A 17644-nucleotide genomic window follows, 5' to 3' on the forward strand; every position below is an offset into this window, starting at 1 on the left:
AGGGAGAAAATGAGTGGTAGCTGTTGAGCAAAAAGGGGAGGCACTGAGAGGTGATGTGCTAATCAGGTCTCACCTGGGATGGTAGGTGAAACATAAACAATGATTAATGCTAATGCTAATGACTTTGGTCTCAGCTTGGTACCCTGCAGAGCCACCATCCTGATTACACAGTGTTGTGCAAGGCACTAAGGTCTGCCGGCACAAAAGCTAGCCACGGGCAGGGAGCAGCTGGCCAAGGCCAGGGGCAGCCTCCTCTCCAAAGCCTGTAGGGTCTAATGAAAGGATGTGCACTGAAGGTGAAGGAGGGGGGCAACGGGGAGCATGTGGCTTAGCACAGTCTCTCTGCCTCCCTTAGATGATCCAGTTTGTATCTTCAAGCATCAGCCTCAGCCACCGCACTCAGTGCTGAAGTTTCTGCAGGACATCTTTGCCAGCAAGGATACAGCCAGCATCTTCTACCACACAGACATGATGGTCCTGATAGACATCCTGGTGCGGCAGATTGCTGATCTCTCCCCGGGAGATAAGGTGCTTACAGTAACCCATAGGCACTGGGGAAGGGAGCACAGTCCCAAAGCTACAGTGTTTCTCCTGGCCCTCCATGGGGCCTGCTGGTGCAGGCAAGAGTGGAGTCCTGGGGTGGGCACGACATTTCTGGGTGCTCAAATCAACCTTGGGGGCTGAGGAGGAAGGGGGGATTTATCCTGCCCAGCACACAGCAGTAGAAAGGTGTGTTTGAAGAAAGATCTGCCAGGCTTTTGGTGGTCTGCACCCTTCTGTCCAGGGACATTTGGGAACAGGGACTCTCTCTGAGTAGTAGAAGTGGGAGGGATGTCTCTGTTCTGGTATTGCAAGAGGCAGGGGATGTGCACATGTTTGAGACTGGGTGAAGAGCAGCACTGGGTTGCTGTGGGAAAAGCGGAGTTTTCCATAGCTACTAATGAGCCTTAAGGAAAACAGGTGCCTCTGGAGTCACTGTCTGGCTGCTGCTGGTGCAGCAGCAGCTGTTCCTGTGCTCATGCTGTAATGGAGGCTGGCATGCTTGTTTATCTCACTTTAAATCTTTCATTGTGCTCTGTGTTTTGTCTCCCCTCCCACTTGGCAGCTGAGGATGGAGTATTTATCTCTGATGCATGCCATCATCCGCTCCACGCCCTATCTGCAGCACCAGCACCGCCTCTCTGACCTGCAGGGCATCTTGCAGCGCATCCTGGGGGAGGAAGAGGAGGGCCAGCAGTGCCAGATGGACAAACTGATCATCTTGGAGATTTATAAGGAGTTCCCAGAAATCTCTCCTGGTACCAGCTAACCGCCCCTCAGCTTGGACTGGAGTTTGAACCACTTAGATTGACGATGTCTCTTGTTGACACTTTCTCCCCATTCCCTTCCAGTACAGCTCATACCTTATATCCCTCCGTGCGAGGCCTAAGGTTGGGACAGCGTTCACCCGCCCTTTAGAAACGCCAGCGGCAGAAAGGGCGTGGGGTGCCCCCAGGGCCTGGTGCTCCGGGGAAGTCAGAGTGGGGTGGGCGCTGGCGTGTGGTTTGCCTGCAAGACTCGGGCAGGAGGTATTTAGGCGACTGGTGTTAGCGAGAAGGGCAGAGAGCTTGCGAGGGACTTAGCAGCCGGAGGTGAGGGGGGGGGGGGGGGGGAATGTTTAGCTGCTCTGGTGTCCCGAGGTCCCGAAGAGAAAGGCCTTTGCCTTAGAGTATCACTTCTTTTCCATGTGCATCTCTCTCCCTGCAGTGACCAAGTGGAGTCCGCTGGTGCTTGGAAGAAGCTTTCGTAACATCTGTTTTGTTTTCTGCTGCTAGTGCCAATGTGCTGCAGCCCTGCCAAGGGGAGGTAGCTCGCTCGCTGTCTAACGCCTCGTCTAGTGAGCCTTTCACTCCTGGCCCTCAGCTTTGCCTCTGGGTAGCAGCCCACCTAGGGTCATAGAAGTCTTACCCCAGCAGCTGCTTTTTTCAATCTGCTTTCTATAGTGACGTTTAAATCTGAATTTCTTGCACACTGTGGCAGCCTAGAAGTAACGACCATGTGGGTGACACAGCCCTTAGGAAGCCTTTGGCCCAGACACAGCCCAAAGATGTGTCCTGCCAAGTGAAAGCTGCCGCTTGCCACCTCTCTCGCAGCGTTGCCCTGGTGCCCCGAGCAGAGGGGCTACACGTGGGCTGGTGCGCTCTGTTCGTGAAGCGTGTGGATTTCTTGCCTTGAGCTTCATAGTAGTTCTGCCTCGCTGCCCTCCCTCTCCATGTGGCAGCACTCAGAGGCAGCGTAAGCCTGGTGTCCAGTAGCTGTTTGTGACTATGCACGAGTGTGGGGAACCCCTATTTATATATTTCCTCTAGGTTTCTAGCAACCGGGATTAACCTGTTTCCCTGTTACAGATAGTCACACACACTAACGTTGGTCTCTTAGATATTCGTGTGCTCAGTCTGGTCACTCCCCGTCCCCAGCTCTTCCTTTGCAGTATCCAGTGTAGGAGCTATTGGAAAGTGGAACTGGTAATACTGGACGCTGTATTTTTTTTTGTTTGTTTGTTTTTTAGCTTGAGGCGATGACACGAGCTCTGCTCTGCAGGCCTGGACTCTGGGCACTGGGGCAGTGATGCTTGGGAATGGAGGGCGTTGGCCTGGCAGCCAAGGGGGGCAAGGACCTCCTGAAGTCAGCCTGGGAATGCCCAAGCTTAATAACCACCCTTGTAGAGTAACCTATTTTTCCCCTGTAAAAATGTATGAATGTCAAAAGGGATCCTGTATTTTCTTAAACACTAAGTGTAACATGCAGAGGAATAAAAATGTCTTAAACTGGACTTCTGTGAACGTAGCCCTGCCTGCCCCCTCCTGTCATGGGGGGACTGAAGCAGTGGGGCTGGGGGCCGCTCAGGTGTCAGCTGCCTGCTAAGGCAAAGCAGTGGGTGCTGATCTTCAAATGGGAGCAATGCAGTTGTTCTCCCACACTCGGCTTCTTGCGTTGCATTTTCCTACGTCATTGCTGGCAGACAAGGAGTGGTGACAAGGAGTGGAGCAGCCGCCCTTGCTAGGGGCACAGCCATCACCCCTGTGGGCCTGCCCAGCATCGTTGCTCTAGATTAAGGGTTTGGCAGAGCTGGACTCAGCAGTTCGCTTCCCGCAAGGCATGCACAGCCTCAGCTGGCTCCCAGCAGAGCTGCCGAGGCAGCAAGCCTGCGCGGCAAGGGTTTAACGGTCTGTATCGAGTGCTAATGAATCACGCTTTGGCTGCGGATGTCTGTTCCCAAACCTCAGTCCTGCGCGTGCTGCTTTGGGGGGTGCCTTGGATGTCAGGGGGTGCGTGTGGTGGGAGGGCAGCGGGCGCTTGGTAAAGCACCGAGTTGGCAGCAGGGAAGCTGATCTCTGCTCCTGGCTGCATGCTGGGGGAGCCAGCTGGACAGTGGGCTACAGCCCTGGCCAAGAGTAGGGGTGTAAATGCCAGGTGCAGGCTGTGCCCCCCCAAAACACGGGGGCTGCATCAAGCACAGCTGCCAGCCGAAATGGGGCCGGGGCTGTGTCCCAGCTCCTGCCTCTTTGGCCGGTGTCTCCCAGGCGCCCGGGCTTGTGGCCTTGCAGTGTGTCAAGCTGCACACCTGGGGAGGACGAATCATGATACGTGAGGGCTGCCAGCACTCACGGGCGCCCACCCCGCAGTGGCTCTCCTGTGCCCCCTTGCTCTGTGCAGTGTATGGTCGCACGTCCCCCAGAGATAACCACGGCTTGCCTCTGGATGCTGCTTGGGCTTGTTGTCAGCTTGTGCCCTGCTGCAGTGGTGGGATGTTCCTCTGGCACTTGCCCTCAGTGACGCAGCCCAGGCTTTGCTGTGCTAGGCTGGGGCAAGCCCAGAGCCCGGCAGAAGCCCAGAAGCGGGCAGGACCCGTGGCTCGGCTAGCTTGGAGCACAGCCTTTGGTGACAGTGCCCTGCCTGCCATGGGGGGCTGGCAGAGCCCTGACCGGGCTGAGCCTGAACAGGCAGAGCCGGTGGCCCCCTTCAGCGTCCCTGAGCCACTGCTGTCCCTGGGGGTTGCTCACCCCATGGCCCAGCTGCATGGTAAGCATGGTCCCTTCTGCACCACCACCGTGCTGTCACCGCAGCCAGGGCTGGAAGAGCTGGGGGGCAGCCTGCCGTGGAGGGTCCTGGGGGAGAGCTGCACCCGCTGCCCAGGAAAGGCCTTTGCACGTCGCAGGGAATCAAACTGCAACGTGTAAACTCATTATCCCCGAGCCCGCTCAGTGGTTCCTGTTCTGCTCGCGGGTGACAGGCGCAGATAACATGCTTGTGTTTCCATGAGCCGTAATAGGCCGCTATTAGAGAGTATCTCCTCGTATTGGTGTGTTTTTATTGTGGTGCAGTAGTGAGGGGTGTTGGGGGACTGGCGTGGGGGGAGCGATGCGCTGCCTGTGACCTGCGCCTCTGCTTTATTGTCTGGAATGATTCAATTACAACTATTTTGTGGCAGTAATACCCCGATGATTTTCTCCTCCTCCCCTGAGCTGTCAGCTGGGTGATTAGAACAAATAAACTTGAAAGCCTTCATAATTTTTTAAAAGCATCGCCTCTCTCCTGATTGGGTTTCTTGATGGCAAATCCCCAGTTTGAGGAGGTGCGATGTATAATCCAGCCGGCGGCAGGGGGTCCTGCGAAGCACGTTCGTGTCGCACGCAAGTGCTGCGCTGCCCTTTATTAGATGAGGTTTCTTGGGTGAACTGTGCGTGGGGCCGGGGCTGCTCTGGCATTGGCCTAACAGCACCAGGAGGGCTCGGGTGGTGCATGGGGGCCTGGGGGGGGAGAATGTAATTCCCCCCAGGGCACCGCATGCACGTGGCTGGCATGGCCACAGCTCTGTCAGTGCGGGTGCTGGACCAGCCAAGCTGGAGGCATTTTGCGGTGGCTGAGGAGTTTATCACAGCAGATTACCAAGGTTCAGGAATCCTACAGAGTTTATAAATTAATATGCCAGTTTCTCTGGAGGCTTAGAAATCCACACCCACCAAGTGTCAGCCCTCAGCGTTGTGTAAGCACCACAGGAACTTCTCTCCAGCATGTGCTTGAGCCACACTAGCCACTGCTTTAGGGCCTGCTTGGTATTTCCCATGGTGGTCCTGAAACGTGTGGTCAGCCCAGGGGGGCAAGGACAAGCCCTGCTTGCTCTGCTCACCCTGCTGCTGCCTGGGTGGTGGCCAGGCCTTGGCTTTTGCATGGGTGATGGTGGTGGAAGGGAGGCACCAGCCCAGCACAGAGAGCCACCGGCTGTGAGGATGGTGCAAGGTGGTTTGGGGACCTGCTGGGCATGTCGCAGACCCTGCTTTGTGTTTGCTTGTTTTGCACCCTAGCAGTGGGAGCCTGCTTGCAGTCAAACCCCAAATCAGCAGGCAGCATGCGCTCTTCCCACCCTCTTGTTTACACTAATGATAATTGATAGGGGACCATCTGTCACCATCGGTGGAACCGAAGCCGGGTGAGAGCCTGTGGTGGTCGTGGTTGACGGGGGAGCACAGGAACACGGGGCATTGGGCAGAGGCAAAGCACCAGTGATGCCAGGATTCAGCACCAGAATGCGGGATGCCGCAGCCCCGTCTGCAGCTGGTGCAGAGGGCACCACCACGGCAGCGGTGGCTGGACCCCCTCGCAGCCCCCAGTCCTGCTGTGCCCAGGGGTCAACATGTCTCCTCTGACCTCCTTGCTGTGCAGGTGGCCTGAGCTGTCCAAAGCAGCGTGCAGCTCCGAAGCAGCCACTCAAATTTCAGGCAAGGGTCCACGGGACCTTGCACAGCCTTGTTAGGTTTCATGCGGGGTGGGAGCGTGTTCGGCTCCCCAGGAGTGTCAGAGAGTGCGCGTTGCTCTGGTGCTGGGAGCGAGGGCTGGGTGAGCGGAGGAGCCCCACCTCTGGTGTGAATCCATCCCACTGTTAACTCATGTGTCTTTTGGGGAGCTATGTAGGGGCTGCACAAGGGGTGCCAGCGGTGCCCAGCCTGGCTGCGGTGTTGGCACGGAGGTCCCCCTGCTCCCCAGCCTACCCACCCTGAACTGCAGCCCAACCAGCACAGCGGCACAGGGGGCTCGCCTTGGAGCTGGGATGTGCATGGAGGCACTGTGTGTCCTGTGTACTTCCTGCCCTTCCCTACCCCATCCTAAATTCTACCCATCTCCCAAATTTACTCTATTTTCTTCCCCAGCATGGCTCTTCTCTTCCTTAGCACACGCCTCAGCCACCGTGGCTCAGGCTCCCCTCTTCAACAGGATACAGCCAAGGATGTTTCTCCCACCGCAGCGCACTGAACGCTAATGAGGACGTAAACCCCTGTTATTCCTAAACCTATTACAAGCTTCAGTGGATTAGGCTGCAATATTAGTTGATTGAGATCAAACCAACAGCTAAGTTGCAAGGCTGATACACTAATGAACCATCCGATGCAAGGGCCCCAAACTGAATTTTCCTTCTCCCGTGTTGATGCCTCACCTGGTGGGTGGGGGTGGCTGAGGTCTGCATCAGGGACAGGAGCGGGCCAGCTAAATCCCTGCCACGTGGTGGCAGAGCCGAGTGGCAGGGGCTGTGACACCCTGGGCACAGCCTGGGAGAGCTACCGCCCTGCGGTGCAGGACAAGGGGAAGCCCTTTCTCATGCACGCAGCAAAAAAACCCATTCCTGAAGATGCCAAACTTGGTGCTGCTTGCAGATGGACATGGACGGGCAGAGGGAGCCGTTAGGGCTGCAAAGCATTAGCAGTGCCTCCTGCCAAAACACCGGCGTTTTCCTGCCTCGCCCCTTCTGCCAGCGGCAGGGCGGCTAACCCCAGGGTCTCTTCTCAGCACCTGGGGGAAGCAGCCTGGCCCCGGGGATGCTAGCAGGAGCACAGGGACCGTGCTTGTCGCCTGGTGCACTGGCAGCTCCGCAGCAGCGGTGGGGTGGGCGTAAGCGGAGGTGTGCGCTGAGGGTCGGCGTCCGTGGGCCCCGGGCCCCCCGCCTGACTAGCTCCGCTTTCGGCTGGGAGGCTCCGAGCCCTCCTGCCTGGGGCGCAGGCAAGCATCCCCGCAGCACTAGCAGGACTAGGGGCTGCCTGGGATGCAGCCCCTCATCGCGTCCCAGCAGCCAAGCACCAGCCTGCGCCATGGCGCGCCAGGGCGAGGGGAGGCCGAGCCGTACCACCGTCATGGCGGCGGCAAGCCCAGACAGTGCCTGGCACGGCTGGCACCCGCGGACACGTCCCTCACACGAGGGGACACGTCGCTCGCGCGCTGCCCGTGCCCCCTCTCCCCGGGGCTGCCCCTCCGCGCTGCGCAGAGGAGCCCGGCCGGCGGCCCCGGGGAGGACGGCCCCGCCGCCGCAGGGCGGAGGAGCGGGCTGGCCGGCGGCCGCCCGCCCGCGCGCTCTCCCTCGCTCCCTCCCTCAAGATGGCGGCGCCGGGGCGGGCGGGGGCGCGTAGCGGGGGCGGGGCGGGCCGGGGCGGGCCGGCGGGAGCCATGTTGGGGCTGCGGGAGGAGCCGCCGCCGCCACCCCCGGCAGCAGCAGCGGCAGCGGCGCGGCGCAGCCGGGCGGGGGGCGGCCATCGCCGCCGCTAGGCGGGGGCGGCGCCGAGCCCAGCCGCCGTGCGCCCGGGCCGGGCGGCGGCCGCCGAGGCACCATGGCGGCGGAGGAGCCGGTGGCCGCCCCGAGCCGCCGCCGCCGCTGCTGGCGCCGCCGCCATCGGGGGCCGCCGCCGCCGCCGCCGCTGCTGCTGCCGCTGCTGCTGATGCTCCCTTTGTTCCCCCCCGGGCTGGGGGCCGTCGCGCCGCCGGCGGCGGGCTGGGGGCCGCCGGCCCGCGGGGGCTGCCCCGCCGCCGTGCCGTGCTGGGCGGCGGCGGCGGCTCCCCCGGGGCTGGCCGCGGCGCCGCGCCGCCGGTCCCCGTCGCGCTGCCCGCCCCGCGCCGCCCCGCCGCGCCCGCTCCCCTTCCCGTCCCCGTCCCCGTCCCCGGGGCGGCGGGGTCGGCGCGCAGCCCCCAACCGCCACCCGCTGTTCCCCCAGTATAACTACCAGGCGGAGGTGGCGGAGAACCAGCCGGCGGGGACGGCGGTGGTGGCGGTGGCGGCCCAGGACCCCGACGGGGGCGAGGCGGGGCGGCTGGTGTACTCCATGGACGCCCTGATGAACAGCCGCTCGCGGGAGCTCTTCAGCATCGACCCGCGGGCCGGGCTCATCACCACCACGCAGGCCCTCGACCGCGAGAGCATGGAGCTGCACTACTTCCGCGTGACGGCCGCCGACCACGGGGCGCCCCGGCTCTCCGCCACCACCATGGTGGCCATCGCCGTGGCCGACCGCAACGATCACGACCCCGTCTTCGAGCAGGGCGAGTACCGGGAGACCATCCGGGAGAACGTGGAGGAGGGATACCCCATCCTGCAGCTGCGGGCCACCGACGTCGACTCCCCGCCCAACGCCAACATCCGCTACCGCTTCGTCAACGAGCGGGCCGCCCACGCCGTCTTCGAGATCGACCCCCGCTCCGGCCTCATCACCACCAGCGGGCCGGTGGACAGGGAGAAGATGGAGAGGTACTCCTTGGTGGTGGAGGCCAACGATCAGGGGAGGGAGCCGGGGCCCCGCTCCGCCACAGTCAAGGTCTACATCACGGTCCTTGACGAGAACGACAACACCCCTCAGTTCAGCGAGAAGCGCTACATCGTCCAGGTGAGGGAGGACATACGGCCCCACACCGAGATCCTGCGCGTCACTGCCACGGACCTGGACAAGGACAACAACGCGCTGGTCCACTACAACATCATCAGCGGGAACAGCCGGGGCCAGTTCTCCATCGACAGCATCACTGGGGAGATACAGGTGGTGGCCCCGCTGGATTTTGAGGTGGAGCGGGAGTACGCCCTGAGGATCCGGGCTCAGGACGCCGGGCGCCCTCCCCTCTCTAACAACACCGGCATGGCCAGCATCCAGGTGGTGGACATCAACGACCATGCCCCCATCTTTGTCAGCACCCCTTTCCAAATCTCCGTCCTGGAGAACGCTCCGCTCGGCCACTCCGTCATCCACATCCAGGCCGTGGATGCAGACTACGGTGAGAACTCGCGCCTGGAGTACAAACTGACGGGGGTCTCGGCCGACACACCCTTCGTGGTGAACAGTGCCACGGGGTGGATCACGGTCAGCGGGCCCTTGGACCGGGAGTCGGTTGAGCACTATTTTTTTGGGGTAGAGGCTCGGGACCATGGCTCTCCATCTTTATCCGCCTCCGCCAGTGTCACCATCACTGTCATGGATGTCAATGACAACCGTCCTGAGTTTACCCAGAAGGAGTACTTCATCCGCCTGAACGAGGATGCGGCCGTAGGGACCAGTGTCCTCAGCGTCACAGCGATCGACCGGGATGTGAACAGTGCCATCACCTACCAGATCACGGGAGGCAACACGCGGAACCGCTTCTCCATCAGCACGCAAGGCGGGATGGGTCTCATCACTCTGTCTCTGCCGCTGGACTACAAACAGGAGAGGCGCTACGTGCTCACCGTGACGGCCTCTGATCGCACCCTGCGTGACAACTGCCACGTTCACATCAACATCACAGATGCCAACACACACCGGCCCGTGTTCCAGAGCGCCCACTACTCTGTGAGCATCAACGAGGACCGGCCCGTGGGCAGCACCGTAGTGGTGATCAGCGCCACGGACGATGATGTGGGGGAAAACGCCCGCATCACATACTACCTAGAAGACAACGTCCCTCAGTTTCGCATCGATCCAGACTCTGGGGCCATCACTCTCCAGGCAGGACTGGACTATGAGGACCAGGTCACGTACACGTTGGCCATCACTGCCAAGGACAACGGGATCCCCCAGAAAGCAGACACCACCTATGTTGAAATCATGGTGAATGACGTTAATGACAATGCCCCCCAGTTTGTCAGCCCTCATTACCAGGGCATGATCTCTGAGGACGCACCTCCCTTCACCAGCGTGCTCCAGATCTCTGCCACCGACCGGGATGCCCACACCAACGGGCGAGTGCAGTACACCTTCCAGAACGGGGAGGATGGGGACGGAGACTTCACCATAGAGCCCACCTCGGGGATCATTCGCACTGTCCGCAGGCTGGACCGTGAGAACGTTCCTGTCTACGAGCTGACTGCGTACGCTGTGGACAGGGGCATCCCTCCTCAGCGAACTCCTGTCCATATCCAGGTTACCATTCAGGATGTGAATGACAATGCCCCTGTCTTTCCTGCTGAAGAGTTTGAGGTCTTGGTGAAGGAGAACAGCATCGTAGGCTCCGTTGTGGCCCAAATCACAGCCATCGACCCGGATGAGGGACCCAATGCCCAGATCATGTACCAAATTGTGGAAGGCAACATCCCCGAGATATTCCAGATGGACATCTTTTCTGGAGAGCTCACAGCCTTGATAGACCTGGATTATGAGACAAAACCCGAGTACGTGATTGTAGTGCAGGCCACCTCTGCCCCTCTGGTCAGCAGAGCCACAGTCCACATCAAACTTATTGACCAGAATGACAACAGCCCTGTTCTGAAGAACTTCCAGATCCTGTTCAATAACTATGTGTCCAATAAGTCCAACACCTTCCCCTCGGGGGTCATAGGGAAGGTCCCAGCTTATGACCCAGATGTGTCTGACCGCCTCTTCTACACCTTTGAGCGGGGAAATGAACTGCACTTGTTGATTGTAAATCAATCGAGCGGGGAGCTGAGGCTGAGCCGTAAGCTGGACAACAACCGTCCACTCGTGGCCTCCATGCTGATGACTGTCACAGGTAGGGTGTGAAAATCATTAAACCTTTAGTGCAGTACCTTTGTGGGGGGCTCTGTGTGGTCCCCCTCGGGGAGCCCATTCTGCATTGCGGGGGGCACATTGGGGACTGGCAACAAGATTTGGATTGGGAGTCCCTTCCAGTTGGGGAGTAGTACTGGAGGGGCTGGGAAGGGTGGCAGTGGGGGGGCATGCTACAGCGGAGCGCTCTGTAAGGGGGCCGAGGCCGGAGGTGGTCTGCAAGAACAAAGCATCGTTACTCAGCTGTGAGGATCGCTTGTAGCTGCTAGCGAGACACCTTTGGAGGTGCTCTCGCCAGCAAGGCTGTGATGTGCGCTGTAGGGTGCTGGCCAGGCAAGCAGCCGGTTCCCGGGGTGGCCAAGCTGCCAGCCCAGGGGCTGGCACGCCGCTTCGCTCCCAAGCCCGGGTGGCTTTTCTCCCTGCTGGGACCGAACGCTTCCCTGGCTGTGCTCGGGAAGGAGGGATTGAACTCGGGGCGGAGGGAGCCTTCTTAAAAATACCCATCTGCTGGTAGCAAACGGTTCAGTCTGTGGCACCTACCGACACCTGTGCTTTGTGGTGCGGCTTCTAAAACCTGGTACCGTCTTTCTGCAGCCAACTTAGTGTTGCAGGGGACAGCTGTGACAAACCTCAGAGCGCGGCGCTTAAAACTCTCGCATCGTGTGTTGCCGGAGTATCCAAATGCGGATGCTAGCGGTAGCTGCCGGGGTGGCTTTGGGGAGTGTTGGGGTCCCCTCCAGCCCAGCTGAGGGCAGGGCAAAGATGGACCTAGGGGCTTGTCTGTGAGAAAGCTGGGTTTGGACCTGGAGATCCCTGCTGCCTGAGCTTTGCCTTCACCATCAGCCTTTCTTTGCTTGCGGATGTGTGATCTGAAATGGAGGCATCCGTCCATCGCTGAACCGAGGAGCGGCTCCGAGGGAGGGAGGGCAAGAGCCCTCTTTGGAGGGGCCAAGCGCCGAATTACCGAGAGTGCCTGGGGAGCTGTACGTTAAATCGTGATGCTCCTCTGACCCTCGGCTACAGCTGCCCTCCCTTTTTACTTCTCTCTATCCAGCTTATTCAGTGAGAGGAGGATTTCTTTCAAAAGAAGGAGCGAGGGCTTTAAGAGGAGACCTGTTCAAGGCAATCCTGCACGGCCAGCATTAGCCCGTCAGTGAATTGGGGCTCTTTGGGGGTTAATTGTAACCAGAGGGCTGGCTGAGAGTGGTGCAGGCACACACATGCCCATCGCTGGAGACAGGGGTGGTTTTGACCTTTCCAGCTTCTGCCCGAGTGTGTTTATGCAAGCCCTGCCTCCTCGCACACTTAACCCTGCACAAAGGCAGGAGACAATCACGTTCCGAAGTCCTGCGTCGAGCCGCCTCGCGGCGAGGGGGCCCTTGCAATTAGAGTGTCGTCATCTTCCAGCGGGAAGGGAGACTGGGAGAGGTGCGCTCATGAAGGAGGGGAGAAGATGGAAGGGGAAGAGCCATACCGGGGAGGGAAGCGAGACACTAGAAAACGGTCCTTTTGTTGGCTTTGATACTGGCTGTGGAGGTGGAGGTCTGGTTTGGTTTTTCCATCTTTATTGTTTGAAGCCCCCCGCCCAGCTGGCAGCTCCGTCGGCCCCATGCTGTCGCTGTGTGCAGGGGGAGGGTGGGCAGGTGGGTTTGCAGAGCTGGCGGCCTGGACATTCAGAGCTGGCGGCCAGGACATTCAGACCCAGCTGCATTGTTTGCCCGGGTGCAGCGCCGCGCTGGAGCGCCTTCCTCCTGCAGGAAGGCAACAATAGCACCTAGGTGGGTGCCCCGAGGGTCAACATCCAAGGAGAGAGCAGCTTCCCTGCCTGCCTGTGAGCTTTAATGTCCCTTTGAGCGAGGCTGGATCCCCCTAAAATACAGGGTGAGGGGCCCTTCTGCCTGCCTGTGAGCTGCATGTGTTCTCAGCTCAGCCCCTTGTAGGAGGCAGGGAAGACTTGGGCCATCACAAACCAGTGCCTTTCCAGGGGGACTGACAGCCTCAGAACTGACCCCAGCTCCTTGCAGACAACGTGGGCACCTATGGCTGCTAAAAACTGCTCTTGGCCGCTGAGGATGCAAGACAGCGGGGCACTAGGGCTGTGTCCATGGCCAGCAGCAGTGCGAAATCAGGGCATTGTAGGAGACTGATGTCATGTTGACTTTAAAACATTCCAGACTGGTTTCACTGGGCTAGGCTGCCGGGCTGGTGGCGAGGGTGGAGGCTCAGCTGCACTCAGCTGTGGCTGCTGGGTTACCCTTGTTCCTCTCGAGCTCTTTGTACACAGCTCCCCTCAGCCTGCAGCCCAGGAGCTTGGCCTGGTGAGGGGACCCATTTGTCCAAGATATCTCACCTAAAATCCCAGCCTGGCAGGGAGGACCTCCCTAGGGCGCATTTGTCCTGACTCCTATGTCTGAACACACTAGAGCCATCTTTTCAAGCCGGGTAAGGGTCCCAGGGCTGCCCTGGCCTTTCGGAACTTGCATGCCTCTCCTTTCTTGAGGAGCCCGCTCTCAGGAGCTTCCTCCCCTGTTAGTCCATCACAGCTAGAGGTGCTGACCACAAAGTTAGGGTGGGAGACAAGGATTTCTGTTCCTGCTTAGGGCACGGTTTTGGAGTCGTCTTGGTTATTATATTTTAGTCCCTGTCTTTAGAGCTACCGGGAGAGTGACATGCATACTCTGTGCTGGGTGAGGGGAGTCTGATTTACTTCTGAGATCTCTTAACTTGTCAAGTATCATCAAAATCTTGAGATGTCTGCCAAAGCCCTTCAGAGGTGGTGAGGAATGTTCACCTTACCTGTGCCTGTCTCCTCCTTTCCTGGCTTCTCTGTCTGGGGGTGTTTTACTGCTCCTCAGCTGCAAGTGTGAAAGCTACCCCGTCTGTCCCCAGAGCACCCTCGCCATCTCTGGGGTGGCCGCTCAGGGTGTTGCAGTCAGAGCGGTGGCTTTCGGTCTCTTGGACACTGGCTCTGCCGCTCAGAAGAGGACAGGTGGTGATGCACCAGAGCCTATTTCTGAGCTCCTGGTCACCCCAAGTGGAGGGGGGTCCTGGGTCAGGGAGGCTGTTTTTGCTGAGCTGCCTTCTTCCCGATCCCTGGAGCTCCCTGGGAGGCTGACGTCTGAAATGTTTGCTGTAGGGGAAGAAGAACCTCTGCTAGTGACTCCAAGGGTCCTTGGGTTGGGAGCATTGGCTGGACCCCATGGCTAGTGCCACATGGCGCGCTGGCGTGCTGCCCGGGGATCAGGAGAGCCTCTGGCAGCACAGGGGGACAGGAGAGATGGGATCTTGTCCTGGCAGACCCAGGAGACCCTTGGGCAGCGGTCAGCAGTCCTGCTTCCCCCCAAGAGGTTTCCAGCACAGGCCTGGTGCTCCATTCCCAGGCTGACAGTGCAACTCCCCAGGAGGAATCTGCTGCCCATCACACTCTCTGGCTGGAGCTCCTCTTTCTGTAGCTTCGCTGCTTTTGAAGCTGGTAATTGTCAGTCCTGGAAGTGCAAACACACTGATCTGGTGCTGCCCAGCACAGGGGTTAGAGCCCCTCACATCCCTTCTCCCTGTTCCTTTCCCTGTAGGCATGTTTCTGGGGCTCCTCATTCTGCTGCATGAATATTCACCAGGCACCAGCTCTCCAGCCACAGGATTTAATCAGAAAGGCTGAGCATTCGTGATTAAAATGCCTCCCAGGGGGGGTCAGTGCCTCCAGCCAGCTTTGGGCTTTCTTTTGGTGGCTTTTTTTTTTTTCCCACCCTGTTTGCAGCAGGTCATTCTCTTAACCATCTGCTTCCCCTTGCACAGAGCCGAGGGGGGAGGCAGCCCTGGCTGTAATGCTGAGGTGGGACAGCATATTATGGGGGACCTTATTGAGGAGGGCTGTGGGGCCAGGGCTGGGCTCCACATTGCTGCGGGGAACTGGGAAAGGGGCACTTGGGCTTTCCTGCCGTGGGCTGGGCAATGCTAAAGGCGTCAGGCACCCTGCAGCCCACCTTATTACCCGGCCACAGCGTCCTTGCTCCTGAGAGGCATTGCTGGCCTCCAGTCTGCCCCAGGACTCAGCATCGCATCAGCCAAGGCCTAACAACAGCCATAAATCAGGCAGATGTCTGCCTGCCTATTGCTGGGCACTGAGCAGCCCTTGGGGAGAGCGAGAGCTGTCCTCTGGGCCTCATGGCTGCTTCTGGGTGAACCATGAGGCGGAGAGAGGAGAGGGGGAGGCAGCTGGGCTCAAACCGAGCTCGTACTTGCCTTGGTCAGAGAGGCAAACCGCGAGGAGGGGACAAAGGGAGAGGAGAGGGAGCGGGGACACGGCGCAGCTTCCCGCTGAGAAGGGAGCTGGTGTCAAAGTGGTGGCATCCCGGGGTGCTGCCTCAGCGGGTGGTTCCTCAGGGAGGGATGCCAGGCTGCTGGTGGCTTGGGGAGCATCTTATGCCAAGTTCGGCTGAGCCAGGATTGTGGCTTTTTGCTCGCTCCTGCCTCCCCAGGGCTGGGTGATCTCTGCAGCCCATGAGCCTCTTGCAGAGAAAAGATGCCTTGGGGGACGCAGGTGACGATGCCAGTTCCTTGCGCCGAGCCCAGGCGGGTCTAAATCCCCTGGCACATCCAGCCAGGTGCTGGACAGAGCTGTTTGGTAACCACTGCTCATGCTGCCCTCCATGTCGGAGCCGGCAGGTTGTCACACAGAGGGGTGGTTTCTCACCTTGCTTCCATACGGGGTGGGAGCAGTTTGATTTCAGAGAGAAGCAACCCCCCTTCCTCCAGGAGATTAGCTCCTGGGTGACTGTACTGGCACCGCTGCTCCCCCGGCCCGGTGCGAGCCTTATCTCCAGAGCACCAGCCCTGGTGCGCAGGCTGGTGCTTGCGCGGGAATTTGCAGGGTCGCCAGAAAGCTTTCACCTTCTGAAGAGTAGAAGAGAGAGAGGGGAAAAAAGGGAGACATTTCAATCTTGAAATCCTCCTGCACTGCAAACTTCAAACGGGGCTGAGGGAAATCAAAAGGCTTTGCAGCGCAGCAGCCACGGGAAGAGAGGAACAGTAAAGGCAGCTTTGCACATGAGGCTTGGAGCTGGGGCACGGGTAGGGGATGGGGGGGCTGGCATTTACACCCCTGGTCCTTGTCGGGGCTGGGGCTGACCAGGGTGCCTGGAACCCTGCTGCCCCTCATGCCACCTTGCACTGGGTTGCAGGAGATGAAGCAGTGCTGAGCAGGGTCTGGCTGGGTTTGCCAGGCTTGTTTTGCAAGTGGCCTCAGCATGGGCTGGCCAGGGCTGCCTGGTGGCAGCGGTACGGTCTGTTAGTCAGTCCTGTGTGTTCTGGTAGCAATGCTCATTTGAGCAGCTGCCCAGGTTACATCTGTGTGCGGGAGATGTGCCGTGCAGCTATGTGCCATTTGGAAGGGCGGGCAGGGGAGGTGCAGTGGCACAGGGCTGTGCTGCGTCTTCGCACAGCTGAGGACAGGATCGCCTTGAAGATTGTGCATCCCCTCCCTGCTCTGAACAGCACAGGGTGGTGTCACACCCATGTCTCCCAGGCCGTGAGAGGGGCAGAGATTAGAGTGTGTGAGTGAACGAGCCGCTTTCCTGTGTTCATACCAGTAATGCACTGTGGTCCCTCCGGGGCCACTGCAGGCTAGACTGGACCGTGGCACCTTTGAAAGGTGCAAGGTCCTTCTAGCAGGGTGGTCACACCAGTGTGCTTGGTTATAACACACACGGCTGCCCTCTGGACTGTGAACAGCCAGAGCTGCTGAGGGCTCGTCCTTCAGCTTTCTGGCTGTGAGCTGAAGGGACAGAGCGTGAGCAGCCCAGCCTTGGGTGCCTGGTTTACCCACACCAGCGTGTGCTGGGGGACGGATGAGGGCTGGGTGAGGCAGATTGGGGTCTGCCCTCTGTGATGCTGGGGGCATCTTTGCTTTAGCCACTCTTCCCTTGAAGTGAGATCCACCTTCCTGTCTACCTTTTCACAAGCCCATCTCCCATGTCAGCATTTAAATTGGGGCCCAGAGTGTTGAACCTGGCACGGATGCCCAGGAGAGGATGCATGAGGCTGTCTCTGTGGAGCCAATTTACCTGCCAGGATGCTGATTTACTGGCCAGCGGTCAGCATGGCAGATAGGGAAAGGGAAGCATCCCAGAAAACTCCTCGCCTATCGTTCGGGTGGCCTTGCCTGCAGACAGGCACAAGCAGGCAAACCCAGTATCCCCGGGGAAGGGGGTGGCTTGCATTTGCCACTTATTGGTCACATGTAGGGGATGTTACAGTGCAGGAGGCAGAAATAAACGGACGCCTGTAATCTTGAAAGCAGACGACCCTTTATTGCTAAAACACACACATATTTATAATCATATATTCTGCAAAGTCATTGTACACGCGCACAAGCATAAAATATGATTGGTTATACCAACTCTGTACACGCGCATAAACATAGGACATAATTGGTTACACCAACTAAAACATGCGAAACTTGTCTCAGTCTAAGTGGTCAAGATAAACTGCCGAATTTGAGGTTCTTTGTGCCAAGTTCCCTTTATCGTGGAATGTGCACCTGTGTTCTTCTAATTGGCATCTTTCTTTTTTTGTTGTCTTGTTTATTCTGTTTAAGGTCTTCTAAAGGCGTCTGGAATGCTCTTGTGACCGTTAGCTAAATATGTTCCCCCATTACAGCAAGGCTTGGTACCCAGGAATAGTCCTGGGAGTCACCGTCGAGATGTGCTGATGTAAATGTTGTCTTGGTATGATGACGAGAGCCAGGTTTCCAAGAAAACGTTGGGGTTTGGGGCTCTCGGGTAGATGTGGGGTGAGAGATGGGAACAGCAGGCAACAGCTGTGTGCTGCCAACACCTGTGGGGCACCAGCGTTAGGGT

The 17644-nt window shown here is 58.9% G+C and overlaps 2 protein-coding genes across 9 annotated transcripts in view; both read left to right on the forward strand.

The window, feature by feature from the left end:
- NCKIPSD (NCK interacting protein with SH3 domain) overlaps nucleotides 1-2812 on the forward strand; it is a 60972-nt gene extending 58160 nt beyond the window's left edge. For all 4 annotated transcript variants that reach the window (XM_052776781.1, XM_052776780.1, XM_052776782.1 and 1 more), the window contains 2 exons: nucleotides 356-528; nucleotides 1106-2812. In XM_052776781.1, coding sequence (XP_052632741.1) covers nucleotides 356-528; nucleotides 1106-1309 — 377 coding nt within the window. In that variant the 3' untranslated portion in view covers nucleotides 1310-2812. The remainder of the gene's footprint in view (nucleotides 1-355; nucleotides 529-1105) is intronic.
- A 4742-nt stretch (nucleotides 2813-7554) lies between these two features.
- CELSR3 (cadherin EGF LAG seven-pass G-type receptor 3) overlaps nucleotides 7555-17644 on the forward strand; it is a 35326-nt gene continuing 25236 nt past the window's right edge. For 4 of the 5 annotated variants that reach the window (XR_008233481.1, XR_008233482.1, XM_052776941.1 and 1 more), the window contains exon 1: nucleotides 7555-10770. Coding sequence is in view for 3 of the 5 variants with exons in the window: in XM_052776941.1 (XP_052632901.1) it covers nucleotides 7635-10770 (3136 nt within the window). In the remaining 2 variants the exon portion in view is untranslated. The remainder of the gene's footprint in view (nucleotides 10771-17644) is intronic. The other variant, XM_052776943.1, reaches the window with a different exon arrangement.

This window comes from Harpia harpyja, chromosome Z (genome assembly GCF_026419915.1).
Source record: "Harpia harpyja isolate bHarHar1 chromosome Z, bHarHar1 primary haplotype, whole genome shotgun sequence".
NCBI lineage: Eukaryota > Metazoa > Chordata > Aves > Accipitriformes > Accipitridae > Harpia > Harpia harpyja.